Consider the following 24168-nt stretch of genomic DNA (forward strand, 5'->3'; position numbering starts at 1 on the left):
TTAACGATTATGGCAGCGTGGCTGTCCTTCAAATTTATAATGAATCTTGAATAAGGTGTTTCAGTTTAGCCCTAGAGTGTCAGAGACAGCTGTACACCATATAGAGCTTCACGCTATATCTATGTCACACTAATGGATTTGCTTCCTGTGGGTCATAATCCTCAGGAGTGGCTGGGGGAACCCGGCCAGATGGGCGGGGTATAAATAATAAATTATTATTATTATTATTATTATTATTATTATTATTATTAAAACATTCATAGAATTGTAGTGTTGGAAGGGATCCCGAAAGGTCATCTATTCCAACCCCATGCAATGCAGGAATCTCAATATATATGTTATTACCATTAAACTTATTTCCAGCGGTTGGATTGTGCTAAAAAAGGTTTCAATCAATGGAAGTCAAATTATCAACACAGGGAAAGTGTTTTTAATGGTTGATCTCTCAGAAATAAGCTTTTACTTCCAAATCTTATGTATTGAAATTCAAACACAACTTATTTCTGTGGGGCAAAGGGTTGCTACAAAATACATCACTTTAAGTGCCAAGCCCTGACTTGGTAAAGGAAAACCCCACGAGTGTGCAAAACAGGTGGGGTGGGGGAGCCATGCTTGTTGCATTATTAGTTTTTGAATGTTGCAGCCTGTGTATACATAAGCCACAGGACAGGCTGTGGATAGCAGTGGAAGGGACTGAAAAAGAGAAATCTAATACAGTACCTTGATTTTGGGACAGTCACATACCGGTGTCAGATATTTTGGAGTGGATTGATTGCCTTCCACAAAGGGAACATTGATGGTCTGGAAGAAACAGAAGTTCGAGATTTCTGTTTCCCCATTGCTTCCATTGGTACTCCACCACCCTTTTATAGACAAGACAGCTTGTTTGTTGTTTAGTTGTTTAGTCGTGTCCGACTCTTTGTGACCCCATGGACCAGAGCACGCCAGGCACTCCTGTCTTCCACTGCCTCCCGCACTTTGGTCAGACTCATGTTCGTAGCTTCGAGAACACTGTCCAACCATCTCGTCCTCTGTCATCCCCTTCTCCTAGTGCCCTCAATCTTTCCCAGCATCAGGGTCTTTTCCAGGGAGTCTTTTCTTCTCATGATGTGGCCAAAGTATTGGAGCCTCAGCTTCAGGATCTGTCCTTCCAGTGAGCAGTCAGGGCTGATTTCCTTTAGAATGGAGAGGTTTGATCTTCTTGCACTCCATGGGACTCTCAAGAGTCTCCTCCAGCACCATAATTCAAAAGCATCAATTCTTCGGCAATCAGCCTTCTTTATGGTCCAGCTCTCACTTCCATGCATCACTACTGGGAAAACCATAGCTTTAACTATACAGACCTTTGTCGGCAAGGTGATGTCTCTGCTTTTTAAGATGCTGTCTAGGTTTGTCATTGCTTTTCTCCCAAGAAGCAGGCGTCTTTTAATTTTGTGACTGCTGTCACCATCTGCAGTGATCAAGGAGCCCAAGAAAGTAAAATCTCTCACTGCCTCCATTTCTTCCCCTTCTATTTGCCAGGAGGTGATGGGACCAGTGGCCATGATCTTGGTTTTTTTTATGTTGAGCTTCAGACCATATTTTGCGCTCTCCTCTTTCACCCTCATTAAAAGGTTCTTTAATTCCTCCTCACTTTCTGCCCTCAAGACAAGACAAGCTAGCACAGTTTAAAGCATGGTCCTATGAATAAGGACTTGTCTACACAAATAGAAAACCCGTATCAGTAGAGAGGATTGCCACTCCATGTTAATTGGGTCCATTTGCACCAACTGCATTATTTTATAGCAAACCAAGTTACGAGAGAAACTGGTATAAGGGACCTCACTCAGGGACCTCACTCATTTGAAGCATCTGATTTTGGAGAATGAGCAATGAACACAAGGCTTTGTCTCCAAAATGTGTACTTTATTGTAAGTGGACTCCTTGGCTCTTTCTATCGGCCCACAAGTGGCTGGGCCTGGTGAACTTTTAATTCCTTACCCCAACGGTTATGATTCGTGGGTTCCCACTTAATTTTATTTTGATTTTAAATGTGATTCGAATTGTATTTTAAATTAATCATTTGATTTTGTGTTTTTAATGTATTATATATTTGGTGTTCCCCTGAGCCCGGTCCCGGCCGGGGAGGGAGGGGTATAAATAAAATTTATTATTATTATTATTATTATTATTATTATTATTATTATTATATGACAAATTCATTCAGCTCATTGAAGGACTAACAGGAAGAATGGCATAGGGCAAACTATACAGGGATAGAGCCTCTGAAGTCAACTTCTGCAATAGTCGGTGTCCTCATTGAAATACATCACCACTGTAGGAAGTACCAGGGGTTGAGAACTAAGAGGCTCATGCACACCTGTCTGTTGGGAGTGTCTGAAGGTTGTCTCTTATTGGACTGTGGTTTTCAAAGAAGTTGGTGTTGGCGCAAAGCAAAATGTAGCACTCCTGACAGCTGATACATTTAAATATTGGGGGGGGGATGAAGTTGTGATGCACAGATTTTTACTTTCAGTTATGTTAATAGCTGCACAGATTAAAAGTGCAGGAAAATGACAGATGAACTAGCATTTGAAGTATAGTTCCACAAACTGTGGAACTTTGCCCTGGCAGAGAAATTAACATTTAACATAAAAGGGGCCAAAGTCAAGGTTAAATAAATGAATTATTATGTACATCAGTGTACATCAGTGTGCAGGCCAGCATTAGATATGTCAAATGCATTTCTTAAACTCTGTGATAAACTCAGTTGCCTTACCCAGAAATGAAATATTGGAGACTGGGCAATAATTGGCCATAATGTTCGGGTCCAGCAATTTTTTTTTTAAAGAAGCTGCCACTTTAAGGGACAAAGGTGAGAGCTGTTTCCTAGTTGTGCTGGATCTCTCAGCGGCCTTTGATACCATTGACCATAACATCCTTCAGGACCGTCTAGAGGGGCTGGGAGCTAGGGGCACTGTTATACAGTGGTTCCGCTCTTTTCTCCGGGGTCGTGTCCAGAAAGTGATGTTGGGGGATGAGTGTTCAGACCCCTGGGCTCTCGCTTGTGGGGTGCCTCAGGGTTCCGTCCTCTCCCCCATGCTTTTTAATATCCAAATGAAGCTGCTGGGAGAGATCATCAGGAGGTTTGGGCTGGGTGTTCATCAGTATGCGGATGACACCCAGCTCTACCTCTCTTTTAAATCAGAACCAATGAGGGCGGTGAATGTTCTGTGTGAGTGCTGAGGTTGAATCCTGACAAGACTGACGTACTGTTTTGGGGGGACAGGGAGCGGGCGGGTGTGGGGGACTCCCTGGTCCTGAATGGGATAACTGTCCCCCTGAGGGACCAGGCCTGGGAGTCATTTTGGACTCACAGGTGTCCATGGAGGCACAGGTTAATTCTGTGTCCAGGGCGGCTGTCTACCAGCTCCATCTGGTATGCAGGCTGAGACCCTACCTGCCCACAGTCTCACCAGAGTAGTGCATGCTCTGGTTATCTCCCGCTTGGACTACTGCAATGCGCTCTACGTGGGGCTACCTTTGAAAGTGACCCAGAAACTGCAATTAATTCAGAATGCGGCAGCCAGACTGGTGACTGGGAGCGGTTGCCGGGACCACATAACACTGGTCTTGAGAGATCTACATTGGCTCCCAGTACGTTTCCGAGCATAATTCAAAGTGTTGGTGCTGACCTTTAAAGCCCTAAACAGCCTCGGTCCTGTATACCTGAAGGAGTGTTTCCACCCCCATCATTCAGCCCGGACACTGAGATCCAGCGCCGAGGGCCTTCTCGGTAGTGGCACCCGCCCTGTGGAACGCCCTCCCATCAGAGGTCAGAGAAATAAATAACTACCTGACATTTAGAAAATACCTAAAGGCAGCCCTGTTTAGGGAAGTTTTTAGTCTGTGACATTTTAATGTATTTTGATGTGTGTTGGAAGCCACCCAGTGGCGGGGGGGGGGGGACCCGGCCAGATGGGCGGGGTATAAATAATAAATTATTATTATTATTGTGTGTGTGTGGTGCTTTTCTGAACAAGTACACCTTGTGAGAAAGGGGCTCTTGATACTGTGTGTCAACTGAGATCTTCCTCCTGGTCCCTTCTTGTGAGCTGGAAGGCGGGATATAAAAATAAGATAAATGATGAATTAGAGATACTTCTCTATCTTTTATGGACTGTGTTCTCAGCTTTAACATTCTGTCTCTCTGGCCATGAGAACTAGAATTTTTTCCCCCAGATGGCATTTCCATTATTCCAAACAGATTATCTAAGTACAAGTGCATTAACTGTCTTTTTGTTTAATTATAGTTAGGCTTCCATTAAGTGGTGATCACTTTTCTTATATGTGATACGACTTTCATTTATGCTCAAGTGATTTTAATTCTATTCCCAAATACTCAAGGAAGGAAAAAGGACAACTAAGTGTGATGTGCAGCCTGCTGGCAACATCCCATGGGCTGCATTTGAGAAACCTTTTGCCAAGAATCCTGAAATTTATACCTATTGGACATGCTAAGATTTGCAATGTCAGTGCTATTTAAAAGAGACAAATTAATCTTGCAGTGTTTTTCTCTTTTGGCCTCCAGACATGCCCTTCATGTAATACTACGTTGGCATCTGCTTCTGCTGCAAGTATAGAGGAAGGAGCTATCCAAAATGGGGGCCAGGATGAACATAAAAACAGCACAAAGGTAACACTAATTTATCAGCTTGCATTCTTCTCTAGCTCCCCTGTCTCATTCATGTGGTAAGTCCAAGATTTGGAAACTCACTTAGGGTAGTCTCGAGAGAAAACTGACTTAACCACTGACATCCAGAATTCCATTCTCAGAACTGATCTGTATACTTCCAGAAGTTGCACTTGGGTGCTTCAAACTGACCACTTTGAACTATTAACTATTAGTGGTGTAACACATTAGAGCCAGCAGCAAAGTTCCATGACTAGCCTTATCTAGCTTCCTCCAATCCATATTTGTAGAAGAGTGAATTTAAAAAACAACAAAAAACAGTGCTGCCCAGGTATCGGATAAAAGGTGCCATAGGAATTTTAAAAGTAAATAATAAATTGTAAAATAATGTTTGGCGGAGCCAGTGTGCCTTAATTGAATAAGAGACCAATACAGTACTGTACATCCTGTACTCAGATCCCCGTGAACATCACTAGCTAGTTTGTGGCAAAAAGTGTAGGTTGCACAGTGCTGTGAAAATCTTTGATAGTATTACATAAGTTTTACATAGAGATACATAGAAATTAATGAACGTGGCAAAGTTAGGTCCATTAATTTCAGTAGCACTACGCTGTGTAAAATTGAGTTGAATACCATCCCTTCTGTTTCAGACAAGAGGTGTTTTGACTTGCAAAACAACAAATAATGTACGTAAAAATAATTTGCATTGTAAAAATATCCTGAAATTTTCTTCTGTCTTAATTGTTTGGTTCTGTTTGCAAACCTGAAAATCGTTGAAAAAAGAAAGCTTGCAGACTTTCTCACTTCCAGTTAGAGCTGAGGCAGTTTTTCTGTCAAAATTTCTTGAGGATGAGCAATAGAATAGCACGATCACTCTGTCTCTTTGTGCTTTTGCCCCTCCTTTGATCTGAATCAGGGCCCTGGAGGATGCAGTCCAAAGTCCCAGAATGGTCTTCTAAGTCCTCCACAAGAGGAGAAACTGAGCAACAGCCAAACGTCCCTTTATGAAATGTTGCAGGAGAAAGGAAGATGGGTTGGCGTGAGCTTGGATCAGTCACCACTTCTGCCACTGCGCTTCAAAAACATCAGGGAGAAAACGGACGCTCATTTTGTTGACGTGATAAAAGAAGACAGGTGAGAAGGAATCCCAGCTTCACATACACACTGGTGGGGTCTGAACTAGCAGCAACTGAATAGGAAAGGTGTCTTGATCTCATGGTGGATAGCTCAGTGGAAACATGGACCCCGTGCAGTACATGGTAGCTGTGAAAAAGGCAAAATCCATGTTGGGGATCGTTAGGAAAGGGACTGAAAATTAAACTGCTGATATGTTACTGCTTTCATACAAATCTGCAGTGCAACCACACTCGGAGTGCTGTTTGTCATTCTTGCCACCTCACCTCAGAAACAATGGCTGTAGAGCTGGGAAAGAGCTGGGAAAGGGTCAGAAAAGGGCAATCGGAGTGATCAAGGGAAGGTTTGCAACATAAGGAGCTTTTTAGTTTACCATTACAGAGCTACATAAGTTTATGCATTGTGTAGAGAAGCTAGGTAGACGTACGAAAACCCAGTAGAGTCATCACACAGCACACAGTTACAGGTAGGTAGCCGTGTTGGTCTGAGTCGAAGCAAAATAAAAAAATTCCTTCAGTAGCACCTTAAAGACCAACTAAGTTTATATTTTGGTATGAGCTTTCGTGTGCATGCACACGAAAGCTCATACCAAAATATAAACTTAGTTGGTCTTTAAGGTGCTACTGAAGGAATTTTTTTATTTTACACAGCACACAGTTAAACTGGATTTCACTACCACTTGATATTGTGGCAGTCACCCACTTAGCTGGCTTTAAAATGGGATGAGGCAGGAAAATAAGGCTATGTGCTACCTTTGGGAAAATAGGCTTTGAATACCAGCTGCCGTGAAACAACATTGGGGAGAGGGGGAAATGGGATGTTGAATTAAATAGCTGTTTGGTCTGATCCATCAGGGTTCTCCACATGTTCTTAAATAACTAGTCACAGTTTTTAAATAAATATTTTCAGGAGGCGACTGTGAGCTTTGCCTAAGCAGCGCCTTGTTAGGTGGGCAGTTGGCCATGAGCATTCCAGCCCCAGCAAAGCAGCTGATCTCTCCAGGGGTTTTGGTGTTTCTCCTCTGCTTTGACGAGGGCATCCTAGTGGGCACTTGTAGTAACTTGCTAGGTTACTCCTCTCTCAGCCTTTGTCCTCCATCTGCATGTGTGGATAATAATACTGAGCTACCTTATATGGGTGTTGCAAAGATGATATGCAACATCTTAATCTTCCAGTAAATTTTGCCATTTCTGCATACTCCAACAGTTTGTGCAAATTGGGTCTACATTGTGCTACACAGGCTTGCTCCCCATCTTAGTGTAAATGGAAATTACTATTCTGCCGCCCACCTGACTGGGTTGCCCCAGGCCCTCTGGGCAGCTTCCAACAAATTAAAACACAATAAGTCTATGCATGAAGGAAATAACATGCCACCCCATATCTTGCAGGACATTTGTGCCATCCGTGGTGAGACTTTGTAAATTGTGCAAGTGATGTGTGCAGTCCTTGGGGATAATATATGGGATGACATTTGCCATATAGGGGGGGGGGGTGTCTCAGAAGTCGAGTTACTTGCAAGACGTAGGTGGATCATTCTGCTGTTATGCCTCACTGTAATTGTAGCTCCCCTGGAGGCTGGAGGGTGGTAGTCCAACCGCCTGCAATGCAAGAATCTCCCTCAACCCGTCCCTGCCTGCCTGCTTTCTTACTTTCACAGTCCAGCAGGTAGCACACGCACGCTGTCGGCTTCCTCCTCCTCCGTCTCATTGTTGCCGTTATACAATCCAGTAGGGGGGAGGATGGGGACAAATTTAGAATGGGCTCTGTCTAGCTGATGGAAATATTCTGAGCACTGCCTTCCTTCCTTGTGTGAACACAGATACTGAATAGTGAGAGACTAAGAGCTGTTGCTCAACCAAGAAGTAACCTGGAAATGGGACATTAGGAATTGTTTCTTCAAATGATAATTATGCAGAAGTAAACTCTTTTCCATTCTTCCTCTAGCTTGATGAAAGACTATTTTTTTAAGCCGCCCATTAACAGACTGAGTCTGAACTTCCTGGATCAGGAATTGGAGATGAACTATAGGAGCAGCTATCAAGAAGAGGTGTGTTTGTGTGTGGTGTATGTTCTGGTTGTCTCTGAGAAGCAAATGAATTTTTCATTTTTTACTGAAAAGTAGTCCTGGAGTGTTGCATTTTGTGGAGGGAAGGCTGCTTTATCATTGTCCTCTGCTCTTAATCTCACCCAGCCCAGTTGCTTTTGTCCCAGGGTTCTGAATTCATACTTCTGAACATACATTTGGAGCTTTGTAGGAGAGGGGAGAGATGCTTTAACTCCTTCATGTCTGTGGCTTTTAGGAGTTGTTTTGGAGGATGTGATGGTTTGTACTCGGTTCCTTTTGGGGCAGTTACTAACTTGATGCCAGGATGGTTTAAGGATAGAGAACCATACGCTGTTGCAGGAACCATAGAATCGTAGAGTTGGAAGGGATCCCAAGGGTCCTCTAGTCCAACCCCCTGCAATGCAAGAATCTCGACTAAAGAATCCATGACAGATGGCCATCCAACCTCTGCTTAAAAACCTACAGTGAGTCCAAGGGAATCCATTCCACTGCTCAACAGCTCTTTAAATTCAGAAAGTTCTTCCTGATGTTGAGTCGGAATCTCCTTTCTTGTAACTTGAAGCCATGGGTTCGAGTCCTACCCTCCAGAGCAGGAGAAAATGAGCCGCCTCCATCTTTCGTGTGACAGCACCTGAACATCCTTGATGTAGGCAAAAGAGAGGACAAAGGTCCATCACACTGTAAAGGTTCTCTGTCCTTAAACCATCCTGAACGTGCAGTGATACCCTGGGGGAGTTTCTCAACATTCATGGGAGTTTTGCCTCTTCTTAAATTGTTTGTAAGGTGTTTCCTAATATCCAGTCTAAATTTGCGTTGCTGAAATCCCTCGTGTTTTATTACACTATCACCGCTTCTGGTAAAGAGTCCCCTCACGTGGCCTTTTGAAGACCCCAAAGCTGCAGCTGCCCCCTGCATTCAGCACTGCAATAAGCTGCTGTTGAGAGTGTGGAATATAAGATACTGTCCGAAGACAACTCCTCAGCTGGCAGCTGAACTGAGTGGCCTCCCAGAAGGAGGGCTCCTAGCAATGCAGTCAGAGCTGAGGAATGCACACAGCTGAAGAAGAAAAAGGCAGCTGGCTGCATTTCCCAAGCTGAGAACAAGAAAGCAGGTAAGGGTGACAGATTTGGGCAAAGGGGATGAAGGATGGAGAGGAGAGTGAAGGTGCAGTAAGAGGTTGGGAGGGAGGAAGAAAGAAAGGGAGGAGAGCAAGAGGGTTGAGGACAGGGACAGGGGGAAGCTGCTGGGAAGCTTCACTCCAGAGCGGGAGGAACAGAAATAGCTTTATTTCCTTGGGTTAAAAAAATCTCCTTTTTACCCTATTATGCTGAAGGAAGGCCAAAGGAGGGTTTAAAAAAGGAGAATTTTTTTAACCCAAGGAAATAAAGCATCCAAATGGACAGAATCAGTGATGAGTTATTTATATGTAAAAAAATTGTACTGACTTGTTTTTAATGTTTGTTTTTTAGCTGTGTTTTTAAATGAATATATTATATTGCTCTTTGTAAACAGCTTGGAAGTCTTCAGTTGAACCAGTGGTATATACATTTTATTAAATAATGTAACACCTTCCGTCTCCCACCCCCAATCTGCAAAGTCCTAAGCTCTGTCTGTGCCATCATATTTGACAGAAATGCCCACGCTGGATTTGATTCTGTTTAAAAGACAAACAAGAAAGAAAAAGAAAGAAAGAAAGAAAGAGGGCAACCACATATTTGTGCACTGTGTCATTCTGTTATTTTTGCCTTTACTGAAACAGGTTATGAGGAACACCCCCGTGAAGACCTTCGCCAGTGCTACCTTTAGTTCACTTCTGGATGTTTTGCTGTCCACAACAGTCTTCCTCATCCTCTCTGTCACCTGCTTCCTGAAACATGGGATGGCTGCAACTCCTCCGCCACCTGCAGCAGTGGTTGTGGTGGTCATTGCCATCCTGCTAGAGGTGCTGTCCCTTATCGTCTCCATTAGGTAAATGAGGCAGAGTCTGGATCACTCTCACAGGGCGCGTAGGGTAGCAGCAGAGGCTGGGCCTGCTTCTTGGATTTGAAAGGGGAATAGCTAAGAATGGGATAGAGAGTTCTGTGTGGGCCTTCGCAACTCTGATGTATGGAAAACAGACTCCTCCTTTCACCACTTAAGAGGTGAGCCATGACTCTCAGATTTGTTCTAGTGGTCCACCCTAGGCCAGGCAAAACCCAGTTGAGTCACTTTGGACATAATTAAACGTATAAGGCAGTGCAGCACAGTTCCCTCTCATCCTAAAGGTGAGAACATGACAGGAAAGGGAAGAGAACAGGATCAAACTAAGTGGCGGGGCTGCCGCTGCTAGTCTAATTAATACAGGAGATCAAGCATGCTATTTCCTTGCTTAGAGGCTGGCTCTGAGTGAAGTGGCTTGAGGACTGCAGCTAATACAGAGAGACTTGCAAAACCATTCCTCTCTGCTTCTTTGCCTTTCCAGGCTCAGTTCTGTCATAGACAGAAGCGGCTACACTGGCTGACTTGGATGTACTGTATGTTGTTTTCAGAATGGTGTTCTTTCTGGAGGACGTAATGGCTTGCACGAAGCGGCTGTTGGAGGGGATTGCCGGCTGGTTGCCACGACACTTCATTGGTGCCGTTTGGATCTCCCTCCCCGCTGTCGCAGTCTTCTCACACTTCAGCTTGGAATTTGAAACAAACATTTATGTAAGTCACTAGTTGGCCCTGCCACGTGTTGCTGTGGCTCATTCTGTTAAATGGAGACTCAGAGTCCCCCTTCAGACTCCCCTCGTCTTCAGAGTCCCCCTGTTTTACGTGTGTTCTGTTTACACAGGTGCATCCCTGTGACTCCCCCCACCCTGTGCCGATCCATAACGTATTCCGCCCCCTCCCCCCCACCCCCGGCTTATCCCTATGATTCCCTCCACCCTGTCCTGACCCATGACGTATCACACCCCCTCTTCCCCCCCACCTCCCGGCTCATCCCTGTGACTGGTCCCACTGTGTCCTGACCTATCCCATCCCCTCCTCCCCCAAACCCCCACCCAGGCGAGTCAGTACCTCCAGTCAGCCTAGTCTGTAAAGGCTTTGGCCTAGTACAGGCACCCCCAAACTTCGGCCCTCCAGATGTTTTGGACTACAATTCCCATCTTCCCCAACCACTGGTCCTGTTAGCTAGGGATCATGGGAGTTGTAGGCCAAAACATCTGGAGGGCCGCAGTTTGGGGATGCCTGGCCTAGTATGCAAACGGGAGCCGAGGTGCTGTTGAGAGGGAAGGTTTTATAGGTGCAGTACCAGTGTAGCCACCGCTAGAGGGCGCTGGTTTGCAACCTGCTTCTTTTCCCAGCATGCCTATTTGGCTGAGTGGTGTGTTCTGGAACAGGGGTTCTTACGTGGCCCAGGTGTGACATTTGTCTTTGCAAACTCTCTAAGATCCTTCGGACATTCGCATGGGACGGTTGCTTTCTTCCCGAGAGGAGTTGGAACCAGCGCTGAGGGTGATGGGAAAGGGAGTGGCTAGCAAGCTAGGGCTCAACATCTGCCAATTCCAGTGAGCTGGCTATGGGGTGCTTCATTCTTCGAAGGAGAGAGAGTAGGCAACATTGGAGAGGCTGACTGCAGGTGAAGCCAACATACGTTAAATGGAGTGAGCGATGTTGTGAGCCTGAAGAGAGGAGGCAGTGCCGGATTTACATATAAACTAAACAAGCTATAGCTTAGGGCCCCACTCTCTTGGCCCCCCCAAAAAAAATTTAAAGGAAAAAAACCTGGATGTACATTTCCAAAATATAAGATAAAATACAAATAAAATAAAACCTTACATACAGCAACAGTGTAGGTCCATAAATTACCATATAGCATATCTTCAACACAAAAACAGCGACAGTTTGATGTTGGCACAGGACAGCTGGACATATAAAGGACCCCATTACCTTCAGTAGCTTAGAGTCTCATCAAATCTAAATCCAGCCCTGAGGGGAGGCATAATGACTAATGAAATTTTGCCTTGGCCACAGCCATTTTTTAAAAAAAAGGGGATTCCTGTGCATTTACTTAGACATCCCATTCCAATAGATCATATATGACTAATAGCTGCTGTTTCTGTTTGTTGCAGTATGCCATGTTTATGTGTTCTGCAATTCTCATCACTATTGTCCAGTACTGTAACTTCTGCCAGCTCAGCTCCTGGATGAGATCATCTCTGGCTACTCTTGTTGGAGGAGTCTTGCTAGTTTTGCTGTGGGTGCCTCTCTGCCCTGGCAGGTGAGCCTTTGAGGAAACGTGATGCTGCCTGCCTGTTGCCTGTGAGTTGGGACAGTGTCTTCTCCCCAGTGAGGAGTCTTGGAGGGCCTCATCAGGCAGCTGGAGTGAAATGGGTCTTCTTCTGGCTCATCCCTCTTCCACCTGCAAGCAGATTCACCAGGTGTCTTAGAAGTGCTGCCACTGTAGCCATCAGATGTATACTTTGACGTTTTCTGAAGTAATGTGGTTAACCCCCGGGAGGAAGGAGGATTGAGGCGGGTGTAGAACTCCGTGTCAGAATGGGTATTTAGCAGCCCAGAATGAGATTTAGAGAGTGGCAGCCAGGAGGGGTGTTTCGTTTTTCTGTTTTTAGGGGTGTTTTTTTGCAACTGTTCTTTTTTTCCCATCCATGCTTTTGATTTGTTGTTGTCTGTCTCTTGCGTTTCTGTTTCAGCTCTGTGGAGGAATCATATATTGAATCAGTAAAGAACTTTAGGTAAGCATTCATTGGATTTCCTTTCGTTTCTGGCTATTACTGAGCCTGGCAGACTTTTCCTTAAGTCTTTATATCAGGCATCCCCAAACTTCGGCCCTCCAGATGTTTTGGACTACAATTCCCATCTTCCCTGACCACTGGCCCTGTTAGCTAGGGATCATGGGAGTTGTAGGCCAAAACATCTGGAGGGCCACAGTTTGGGGATGCCTGCTTTATATCAACTAGCAGCATTTTTAGACCTTGAACAATTGCTTTCTCCTTCTTCTCCTCCACCCCCAGCTTATATTCACACGGTTTTGAGAAGCTCTGGAACTCTGTATCTGAAGTCATCATGCTTTACTGCATGATAGTAATCAGGTGGATTGCAAGAGAGCCTGTGCAAGTGGTTTGATGTTGGGATACCAAAAAAGAATGACAGAATGGCCAGTTCTAGTGCTTTTTTAGAATAAAGTGTAAACTTGCAGCACAGCCTGCATGCATAGGCAAACTCGGCCCTCCAGATGTTTTCAGACTACAATTCCCATCATCCCTGACGACTGGTAGCTAGGGGTGATGGGAGTTGTAGTCCCCAAACAGCTGGAGGGCCGAGTTTGCCTATGCCTGCTTTATGTCGTTATAGACTCTGAAACAGGAAGCGCTCGTCATGACTTGGGTGCACCCTGGAAAACATTTCTGCATCACTTTCACAAAGCACAGCATACGTCAGTTTGGCCAGAACCTCCCATTGATGAAGGCATGGGTGGCAGGCCCCCCAGTCTTACTGATAGCTCCCCTCCCATGGCCAATAACTGAACGTCTTGAGCCCCCAGATAAGCATAACATCAAACATAATATGATCTGCTTCTGGCAGCGACTGCCAATTCGTCCTGAATTTATCTTGGCTACCAAGGTGGTGTTTATAGGCCTTCCAGAACATTTTCCCCGTTTGGTTCTACACAGCCACAACCCTCATAAAACATGCACTATGCAGGTGTTAAAATGGCCTTTTTCATGTGAATTGAACTAAACACATTAAGGACCGTCTTGTAGACCTGGCCACCCGACATGGACTAAGTCTCTCTGCCAGAGAAAGATGTTTACTGAACCTTGTGAACTGTGGTGCAAGTCTCTTGTTGCCAGGAGTATGGAGACTTCCTTGGTATAAGGAAGCTGTAGCATGTGAACCTTGGAGACAGCAGACATACATGAGGCTCGTCGCCCATTTCTGAAGAATTGCTTGATGCAATAACTGATGCATCAGGGCAGATTCACATTTTGTCAAGCAGCTGTTGCTGCAGTGGGAATAGTGGCCTGTGAATTTTCTTGCTGATCTGGTGCTTCTTGCATTTCAGTTTAAGCTCCATGGAAATCTTCAACTCTACACAGAACATCAGGTAATCATTAACATCTAGCAGTCTTCCTTGCACTTTCTGCTTTCTCCTCAAAGGCTTAAATGAAGTGCTATAACAATTTTTTTTAAAAAAAGAAAGCTTTAAAAGAACTGTTACTTAAAACTATTATAGTGGTACCTTGGTTCTCAAATTTAATCCGTTCCGGAAGTCCGTTCCAAAACCAAGGTGCGCTTTCGCGTAGAAAGTAATGCAAAACAGATTAATCCATTCCAGACTTTTAAGAACAACCCCTAAAACAGCAGTTTAACATTAATTTTACTATCTAACAAGACCATTGATCCATAAAATGAAAGCAATAATCAATCTATTGTACTATAAAATAAATAAGACAGTATTGTAGATGATAAAAATTTTAAAAGTTTCTTACCTGCACTGATGATAGTCATTGTTTGGATGGGTTTTTTAATCCATTTCTGCAGTCACACAATCAATCAATCGGTAGCTGACCCGGGTTCCATACAGTCACAAAAACAAATTAACCAAAAAAAGTCTCAAAAACAAAAATGCAAAATAAATAGCCAAAACAAAATACCCAAACTTAATCCATTCCAGAAGTCCATTATAACTTCCAAAACGTTTGAAAACCAAGGCACAGCTTCTGATTGGTGCAGGTGCCCCGGGAACAGTAGCCGACACGCCATCAGATGTTCGGCTTCTGAAAAACGTTTGAAAACCAGAACACTTAATTCCGGGTTTTCAGCATTTGAGAACCAAGGTGTTTGCGAACCAAGGTACCACTGAATGCTTGTGTATTGATTAGAAACACTAAAAAAGGTCAACTGTACACTGAACTCCATGTCCAAAGAGTTAGACATCAGCGGCCTGCTTCAGAATTTGGCTCAGGAACAACCAAATTGACTGTAAAAAAAATGCCAAATAAACTACAGAAATATAACAGTTGCCTGGATTTAAAAAAAAGAAGTGTGTGCCTAAATCGGTGTTAGTTTTGAAGCCTGGTATATGTGGTGTCACAGAAGTGAAAGTGAGAAGAGGAAACGCTCACCATGTGACTGTACCCTAAATAATGGCTAGAACAGAAGTAGCTGTTTTCAGACTTAAGCAAATGGTTTTTCATTTAAGGGCTTGATCAACATCAAGCTTCATTATTTTCATCATTTCAAGGTGAATGTCTGAAGCCACCAAGCTATATATAGGTAAAACTCCAGTGGAATCCCTGGGACTAAGACATGGAAATTCTAAATGTAGATGAAGCTCACTAAATCCTGCAATTATTACCTCTCCTGTACATTTCTGTTGATGTTTTGCTATATTTGGATTTCAGCTCCACAGAAATCTCCCATCTTCAGTCAGAACAGAACTATAGGTAAGAATTGATACCTAGTTCCCAGTATTTTGTGCTTTTCCTTTGCTTGCTTGATCATTCATATTTCTGAAATGTAGAGAGTGGTGCAGTTAGATTAGTCAGTCATAGAATATTATCTGCCGATAAGTGACAGATGAAGGTTAAACAGACTCTCACATGAAAACATGGGATGAGTGTCTTAAGTCTGACAAAATACTTTATTTGACTTCTGAGGACCAAACTGGACATGATGTGATTCACCCAAGTAGTAACTAATTGTGACACGATCTGTGTATGTGTGTGAGAGAGTGGGGGAGAGGGAAAGTAAATAACAAGTGGAGAAAATCTGGATTGGAACAAAACTGGTACACCACAACATAAGTGGTGAACCTGCAAATGAATTTTGGGATTTTTGGAGGGATTCAGAAAATTGTGAAACATGATATACTATCAGGACCCAATAGGCCCTCTTAAATTTCTATACAGTGGTACCTTGGTTTTCGAACATCTCTGTTGACGAAAGTTTCCGTTTTCGAACGCTGTAAACCCGGAAGTAGTAAACACTTTGTTTTCAAACACGCCTTGGAAGTCAACATGAAACGTGGCTTCCGTTTTGAGTTTTCCCTTTTGAGGCTTCTGTATTGAGTTTTCCATTTTTGAACATTTCGGAACTTGAACTGTCTTCCAGAATGGATTACGTTCGAAAACTGAGGTACCACTGTACCAGCTAAAATAAATATTTGAAGAATAAGGATTTGATTGTTTGCCTTTTGATGGCAGCACAGAATTTTATTTGGTTTGCTAATTTTGTTTTTTTTATTTGCATATATTTAGTTAAATACATTGGCATCATATCTGAGTGATAAAACTTTTAGGTTTTATTCAACTACGTTTTACTTGGAGTATACCCTTTGAAATGAATAAAACAATAAAACATTTTTGAAAAAGAAACTAGGTAGTGTGTATGTGTGTGTGTAATCTGGATCTTTGCTCACCACAGCAGTCCTGATCTGAATCTCCACTCCCCCCCCCCCACTCCCAAAAAAGAGAGTGTCCCATTGTGTGAATGGCACGATGTCTAGTTTGGTCCTGCGCATATGAAGTTGTCATAATTGTCTCTGTTGCCATGGGGGACTAGAAAATCATATTTTAAAATAGAATAACATTTTAAAATAGAGTAACGTGTGCTTGTGATTAGAATATAGGAATATCAGAATATAGGAAACCTACAAATGCTTATTTTCTTTTTCGTTTTACATTTACTCTGCGTATGTGCGTGTGTCTATATTTTCTTTTTAAAAATTAACTCCAGCTCCATAAGGAATCCATGCTACCGATCGACCTTGGGAGACTTCAGGAGGCCAGCAGACCTTATTGGCCACGAAGTGATTCTGGGCTTCTTCCTCCTCCTCCTCCTGGTTTGGTTCTTAAACCGTGAGTTTGAAGTGAGCTACCGCCTGCATTACCATGGGGACGTGGAAGCCGACCTTCACCGCACCAAGATCCAGAGCATGAGGGACCAGGCGGACTGGCTGCTGCGGAATATCATTCCGTACCACGTGGCGGAGCAGCTGAAAGTCTCGCAGAGCTACTCCAAAAACCACGACAGTGGCGGCGTGATCTTTGCCAGCATCGTGAACTTCAGTGAGTTCTATGAGGAGAACTATGAAGGAGGCAAGGAGTGTTACCGAGTCCTGAACGAACTGATCGGGGACTTTGACGAGCTGCTGAGCAAGTCTGACTACAGCAACATCGAGAAGATCAAAACCATCGGAGCCACGTATATGGCCGCCTCTGGCCTGAACACGTCCCAGTGCCAAGACAGCAACAGCCCGCACGGCCACTTGCAAACCCTCTTCGAATTTGCCAAAGAAATGATGCGAGTGGTGGATGACTTTAACAACAACATGCTGTGGTTCAATTTCAAGCTACGGATTGGCTTCAACCACGGCCCCTTGACTGCCGGGGTCATTGGCACCACCAAGCTCCTGTATGACATTTGGGGTGACACTGTGAACATCGCCAGCAGGATGGACACGACCGGAGTGGAGTGTCGCATCCAGGTGAGTGAGGAGAGCTACCGCATCCTGAACAAAATGGGGTATGACTTTGATTACAGGGGGACGGTGAATGTGAAGGGCAAAGGGCAGATGAAGACCTTCCTGTACCCCAAGTGCATGGACAACGGGATCGTCCCCCACCACCAGCTATCTATATCTCCAGACATCCGTGTTCAAGTGGATGGCAGCATTGGGCGGTCTCCGACGGACGAGATCACCAACCTGGTGCCTTCTGTACAGAATTTGGACAAGATGCCCCACGTCTCGGACCATAATTTGGAGCTCAAGGGCGGGCTCTCCTGTTTCAAGAATCTCCCAAAAGAGACAGTGAAGCCAGAGGATGGGCGGAGGTTTGGTAAGTCTGTTGAGAAAAACGACTGCAAAGAAGCAGGTCCCGGTGAGACCAGTGAGCTGACGAAGCTGAATAACTCGCAGAGCGTATGACGCGCTGGAGAGCTGTGTGGTCTGCTCTGTCTGCAAGAGCGCAGGTGCTCTCGGCAGGCTGTGTTCTCCTGGAGGAGGGGGCAGGAGAGGGAGGGGCTGGGCGGCTCTGTCATCTGACTTCACTTTGGCAACGGGATCCGAGGGGGTCACTGGTGTGCCAGGGCTTGTGTGCCTCTCTCACCCCCCAGGTCCCCTTGGAGCAGTCTTTCAGCTGAGATGAGACATCAAGTGCCTTCCGATAGACTCCGCTGGACTCCTTGTCTAGGAACAGAGGCACAAAGTTGACCATATGTTCAATGGATAAGCCGTGGTTATATCATTTTTATTGTTTCTCACTGGCACTGCTATTTTGTTTTTGTTTTGCCTATTGCAGCCCATATTCATGTTAAGCCTTTTGTATGTAAACACAGACAAATGCATGTTTACCTGACTGACACAAACAGCCACTAAGGGAAGATGATGTGAGGCAAGAGTGGAGGAGGAGGAGGAGGAGGAGGAGGAGCAGGGGGCTTGCCTTGGCAGTCCAGCACTTACCTGAAGTGACCCGTGGGCTGCTCTGTTTGCCATAATCAGGCTCAAGTGCCCTTGTGTGTTCTGGGACATGTGGCCTCTTGCCATTCACCCCACAGGCCTCTGCCGTGTGGGGATTGGCGCTGGCTGCACAGTGCTCCAGCGACAAAAGCGTGGCCAATCTCAGCCTCAGGTGTTTCGCTTCTGACCTCTGCCAGGAGCGACTTCTGAGCATTTGGGTGAAACTGTTTTCTCTAAATCTGGTCAGGCCTAAGAGAAAGAACTAATAAATGATAGGGGGGTTTCTCCCTTCCTTTTTATTCCTCCCTTCCCCCTTAATTCTGTATTTGTGGGGACAGTAGGGATTGTAAGCAGTGGTGCCGATTGTAAGGCAGGTGCCAATTTAGCGTGTCTGCATACTCAGTCCAGCCTTTCTTTAGGCACAGTGGGTGCCAACAGCACTCAAGTTGTCAGAGGTGGCTGACTCAGCAGGGTTGGGGCACATATTTTGCCCTTCTTGTGCATGTCCTTTGTGGGAGTTGGAATGAGAAGTCTGTTCAGAGCTGAAAAGCACAAGAGTAGAGAGATCATAAGCCTTCAGTGCTTTATTGTGTGGATTCAGTCAGAATGAACTCCCTTTGACATTATTTTTTTGCATTTTCACTCCTGTTGTATTATTGAATGAAGAGTCAAACGTGTTTGACACTAAATGCTGCCAAATTTTGTGATTCACCTAAAGGTGATGTAGCCAAGCATAAATCTGTCCCACAAATACACATGCAGAATAAAGTAGGGGCTGTTCTACATTTTTTCAGGTTTAGAAGATGTGAAAACGGTTAAAGTACTTTAGGGTTAGAAAGTTTGTTGTTCCATAGAACACTTCCTTTTGCACTTTCTTATCCTGCAACCTAAATTGGTCCAGTAAAAACCTTGCATCTCCTGTGTTCTGACCTTTGGAGTGAAATGGACAACTGTGACCATTCTCATCAGCTGGTCGCTTCTGTTATTTGGTTGACATGCTAATCTTCTTTAAAACTAAATCCAGAATCTCTTTTGGCTCAGTTGTTAAGAGCATCCCTGGAATTTTTTTTTATCCTAAAGGGGCTTTTGCTTGATATCACATAGAAGACTTTTTCTGTGGGCCACTTTCTCTTCTGTATGTCTCACATTCCGACAACCACACTGAGCAGCATTGTAATATGTGCATCTTTCGATAAAAGCCTTTGGGGGCTGAACCAACATGGGGGTAGTGAATTTCTGGAGCAGGCTGGGTCCCGGAAGACAGAGCTGCACCGTTAAAACAATCTTATTTTCTTCAGCCCCAAGTACTGTACTAGCCTCCGCTGTGGCTGCAATCCTAAGCACATTTACTAGGTTGTAACTCCAGCGTATGCAGTGGACTTAATTGTGAATAAAATGCTTTGGAGGAGGCTTTCCAGAAGATTAGTATTTTGTAAACTTCTCTTGCCTCAGTCAAATCAAAGAAACTTTCGAAGGTAATTGCCAGGATTCTAGCTACTGGTTTCTCAACTGAACTCCTGTTTCCCCCATGGCTGAGCTGATTTAGTCCCAAGATGTTGCCAGGCCACCTGCAGCATACAGAACAGAGCTGGGGTTCAACAAGAGCTAAAAGTCAGAAGAGGAAAGTTTAAGGACGCTGATAATCACCAGCAAGGATGATGGCTTGTGGTGGATCTGGCCCTGTGAGCATGAGAGGCTTTGGGGCCAGCTGTCTTAATGTGTGACCTGCTTCTCTCAGTTGTGAGAATTGTTGGAAACTTCTAGATTTCTAGCCACAAGGAATTTGGCTATTTACTTTTGTAAAAAGACTGCAATAGAGGCGGGAAGAGCAGCATTACCCTGGCTTGGGGGAATGTTCCTAAGACCAGCTCTTTGCAGTGTAAAAATGCTCAAATGGTTGGAGTCTTTTATTTAATTTTCTTTATTTGTGTAGGTGCTTCAGGCCCTTGGCAAATGTGTCTTGCTCTCTGCCAGGCAGGTGATGTCTTCAGTCATGGGACAGGGGTTGGCTTGCTCTTTCCCTGGCCAGGCCGATGAAAGGTGTTTTCAGAAGGCTCTGATTGGTGTCTGCTTAATCCTGGATGCTGAAATAGCAACATCTCAGCTGCTCTTTGTGTGAATTCATGGGCTGCTCTCAACAACAGGGTTACCTGCAGTGGGACGTTGCCTGCAAAGCACCTTGCATATCATTGCTACTTACACAGAGGTAGCAGGGAGCTCTTCTACTGCTTGCCTGTGGAACGGTCCCCGAAGGCTTGTTGCCTGTACTTTAGGCCTTGGCGGGTGCAGGGGTGAGGAACCTGAAGGAGCCCTCCAGATGTTGCTAGACTCCAGTTCCCACCACCCCTGCGCATCGGCCATGCTGGTTGCTGGGGCGCAGGGAATCCCAGCAGCAGCTGGAGGGCCACCGGTTCGTCACACCATGCCTAAAATTATAGCAATAAAACTGGAGCGCTACGTTGGTAGCAATAATGCAAGATGATAAATACACAAGCCTGGTGAGGTGTATTGCAAGTAGTGACATGCAAAGGAGGCAGTTGTTCTTTTGAAGAGCAGGCTGGACATGAGGCAGGGGTGTCGATTTTAGGTTTTTTCCAGCAGAAGCCTTATTTCCAGGGCTCTGGAACTAACGATGCTAATTAACTTGGCACTAAAGTGGCCTTGATCACACCACAAACAGTTATTTTTGCTAGAGTTGGGATGGGAAGTCGGGTGGCGGAAGGAAATATTGGAGGGCGAAGGCAGGGGGAGGCGAGGTTTGCAGAAGCCTTGGTCTTCTGCTGCCAACTTTTTGGCAACAAAGTTTTGGGCTACACGAGAAAGTGCCCCAAATCAAGCAAGTTCTGTCCTGCTGTGCTCCAAGGTCTCTGAAAGCAGTAAATGAGGCTTTTTATTCAACTGCACTCATTGAGGCCTGCTTCAGTCCTACAGAAATCAAGGAAACAAAGCACCTTTTAAGGACTAAATAACTACTTAATTATTTAGAACTTACTCTCCCTCATGTGCTGACTATATATAAATAGAAACAATGCACTTGACTTCTTTTCCAAAGGCTCTTTTAACTTGTCACTGGAGGCTTGTTGCCATTTGGCTTCCTAGCAGAGCCACATGATGAGAAGGGTGGCTTCCCTTTTTCTTCCACAGGAGCTGGAGGGGCATCTCTGAGGGCTGGGTGTGCAAGGTGGAGGAAATGCGCCTGTGTGACTTTGGCCGCTCTTAGGAGCCCCACCCTCTCTTTGCCCCTCCTGTGAACTGAAAGGCAGTGACCACCAGCCCCTCCTCCTGCATCTGCCCCACAGAGAGGCAGCATTCTTGGCGCTTATTCCCACTCAGGTCCAATTGGTGGGAGGAGGAGGAGCTCTTGGTGTCCTGCTGAGAGAGTCCCACAAAGCTCTTTACTGCCTCTTCTCTGTTCTCTCCTCCCCCCCCCCATCCCACGCTCCTAATGCCTATATCCCTAATGCAATATGCCCTGCCCACTTACCTGGGGAGAAGCATCATAAAGCAGAAAGCATTTCTTTTTGGCACTTCCTGGGTCTCCAAGGCAATAGCTTCTCCTCTTAGAAACAAGCCTAAGGCTAGCGTATCTCGCTTGTAAATCCTGGTTGGTTTATGAACCGCAGCTGCACTCCTGCCTTCCTCTGTCTGACTTCAGCCGCGCTCCCCGCCGGCAGGCCAGCATCCTGCTTCTGCAGTAGCCATAGCCAAACATGACTTCCTGGAAATATTGCAGCAATGTAAACCAAGGGCTCCAAAGCATCCCTTTGGGGCAGCAGCTTTTTTAGGTTGTTGCCTCACTGTCACGAGGACAAACAGAAGTAATAAGAAGCCCAAAGCCTTAACAAGATGGGGGAGGCGGACTCCACCTCAACAAGCACAGTAGGAGGCCTGTGGCGTTGTGTCCGCAGGACGACTCCTTCTGCCTCTGTCAAGGGTGCCCCTTCCTTTAGGTGCTGAAGGCTTTGGTCCAGTTCCAGGGCCACGGAGGAGGCTGCGTGCTCCCCTCTTCCCACCCTCCAGTTGCTGCCATGGAGAGGGAGCCTGGCTCTTCACTTCTCAGGACCTGATGACTTAAAGCCAACTCCTTATTTTGATGGCAATACCATTCAGAAACTCTTAACTGGTGGCCTGGGCTTTACATACTTGCAAAGAGCCGCTGGAAAGAATTGGTCCTGTGCCTTGGTCAGGTGCCGACTGAGCAGTTTGACTTGGAAGCAGCTTTGAGGGTCCACGGCCTCCTCTGACTCTCCCTTCCTGGCTGACGCAAAGCAACCCTTTTGTTTCTTTAGCCCTCGGTGGGGAGGCTGGAGAGAAGCCTTCTGTCGGGGCTGATCCTTTAGAGCCTGACTTTCCCTTCTCAGAACGCTCCTCCTCGTGGAGAACGAGAGTCCTCTGCAAACCATCCAAGAAGGTTCAAACTGGTGTTCTTCACCAGCAGTATCTACAGGGTTGTTTTAGACATGTATGGTTGTATTTTAAGGTGTATTTATATTTTTATTTGGTTTTGAGATAATGCTGTTACTGGCCCTGAGGCTTTATGTTGAATAAACTACCAGTTACTGGGGTGGTGGAAGGAGGGTGCCAGCCTTTAGGCAGCCTATGCAACACTAATTCAGTATTTGATATGCACAAACGAGCCTCTCCTAATTTTCATCATTTTAGCCTGGTGTGCTGAGAAACTTGGGAGAGGCAAAAGATGAAAGCAACTTGAAACTCCTTTCATTTTGTAAAAAAAAAAACACCCCACAGTATTGGTCCTGGTCTGCCTTGAAGAAGGGCTTTCCTGGAATATTGCCTCCATGCAGTATTGGTGTCAATGGAAAATGCCCCAAATTCTGTACTTGCGGGCGTAGGTGTGAGCAGAAAACCATCCAGCTTTCTCTTCCTTTTTCTGCGTTCACTACTCTGGTTGACATTGTCTTGCCCTCCCTGCAGAAAGGAAGAGCAGGCCCCTCCTCTCACCAGGTGAGGAGGAGAAGGCAGTGGCTTCACAGAGTTTTGCTTGCTGGAAGTGCCGAAGGCCATCCTTCACTACAGTAGCTTAACTGTAAATAGCCTGCATACGTCTGGCTCTAAAGACACACACAAACAAAACTATGTGTGAAATACTATACTGTATGTATATAGAAGGTAAATATACACATTCACTTTGACTTGTTACTGCAGATCTGTAATCAATTGTATATTAAACGGTTTTCCTGTACTGGAGATTCCTTTGTGCCATCTTAAATTTGGTAGATCTGGATAAGTGATTCTCGTACCACTTTGTGGAAACGCTCATTCTTCCAAGGGATAAGTGGGCTGGATTTATCTGCATGTGTTTCCCAATAGCTTGCTATCACTTGGCACTGCCCTCACAACAAACTCTTAGGATGGTATTTATCTGTCTACTCAAGGTAGCAAAGTGGCTTGGGGGCAAGTCATATATATGATGGAGAAGTTGGAATGGTAATTTTTTAGTCAGTTGCCCTAACCTTGCCTGCTCTGCTTGGGCACTGTGAATGTGTCTCGTAGCCAATTTCAGCTTCTGAAGGTGTTCCCCTTACAATTGCACTATGCTGCTACTTGTGTAAATGTAGGCACACTTTTGACAGTAACACAACCATGTGGCCTTTTCCACCAGTTGCTAGGAAATACATGTCCTTTCAAAGGGGAGCAGTTCTGGACAGTTCTATTCCATTTTTCTTGTCTGGGGAGGGTGGTGATGTCATCGTTCAAGATTGCAAAATAATAATCTAGTTTCAGCCCTTCGCCTGCACTTGTCAGCTGTTACAAACTTCTGAAACCTAAAGGGTACCCAGGAAAGAACTGGGTGCTAAAAGGCTATGCCAACCTCACCCCAAATAG

At 45.1% G+C, this 24168-nt stretch overlaps 1 protein-coding gene across 2 annotated transcripts in view; it reads left to right on the forward strand.

Annotated features, from left to right (window-relative positions):
* ADCY9 (adenylate cyclase 9) overlaps positions 1–23524 on the forward strand; it is a 30230-nt gene extending 6706 nt beyond the window's left edge. The window contains exons 3-12 of one of the 2 annotated variants that reach the window (XM_035131579.2): positions 4571–4675; positions 5589–5806; positions 7751–7853; positions 9631–9839; positions 10400–10559; positions 11969–12117; positions 12551–12592; positions 13924–13965; positions 15266–15307; positions 16599–23524. In XM_035131579.2, the coding sequence (XP_034987470.2) occupies positions 4571–4675; positions 5589–5806; positions 7751–7853; positions 9631–9839; positions 10400–10559; positions 11969–12117; positions 12551–12592; positions 13924–13965; positions 15266–15307; positions 16599–17790 (2262 nt within the window). In that variant the 3' untranslated portion in view covers positions 17791–23524. The remainder of the gene's footprint in view (positions 1–4570; positions 4676–5588; positions 5807–7750; positions 7854–9630; positions 9840–10399; positions 10560–11968; positions 12118–12550; positions 12593–13923; positions 13966–15265; positions 15308–16598) is intronic. The other variant, XM_060282641.1, reaches the window with a different exon arrangement.
* Positions 23525–24168: the final 644 nt, after the last annotated feature.

This window comes from Zootoca vivipara, chromosome 14 (assembly GCF_963506605.1).
Source record: "Zootoca vivipara chromosome 14, rZooViv1.1, whole genome shotgun sequence".
Taxonomy (NCBI): domain Eukaryota; kingdom Metazoa; phylum Chordata; class Lepidosauria; order Squamata; family Lacertidae; genus Zootoca; species Zootoca vivipara.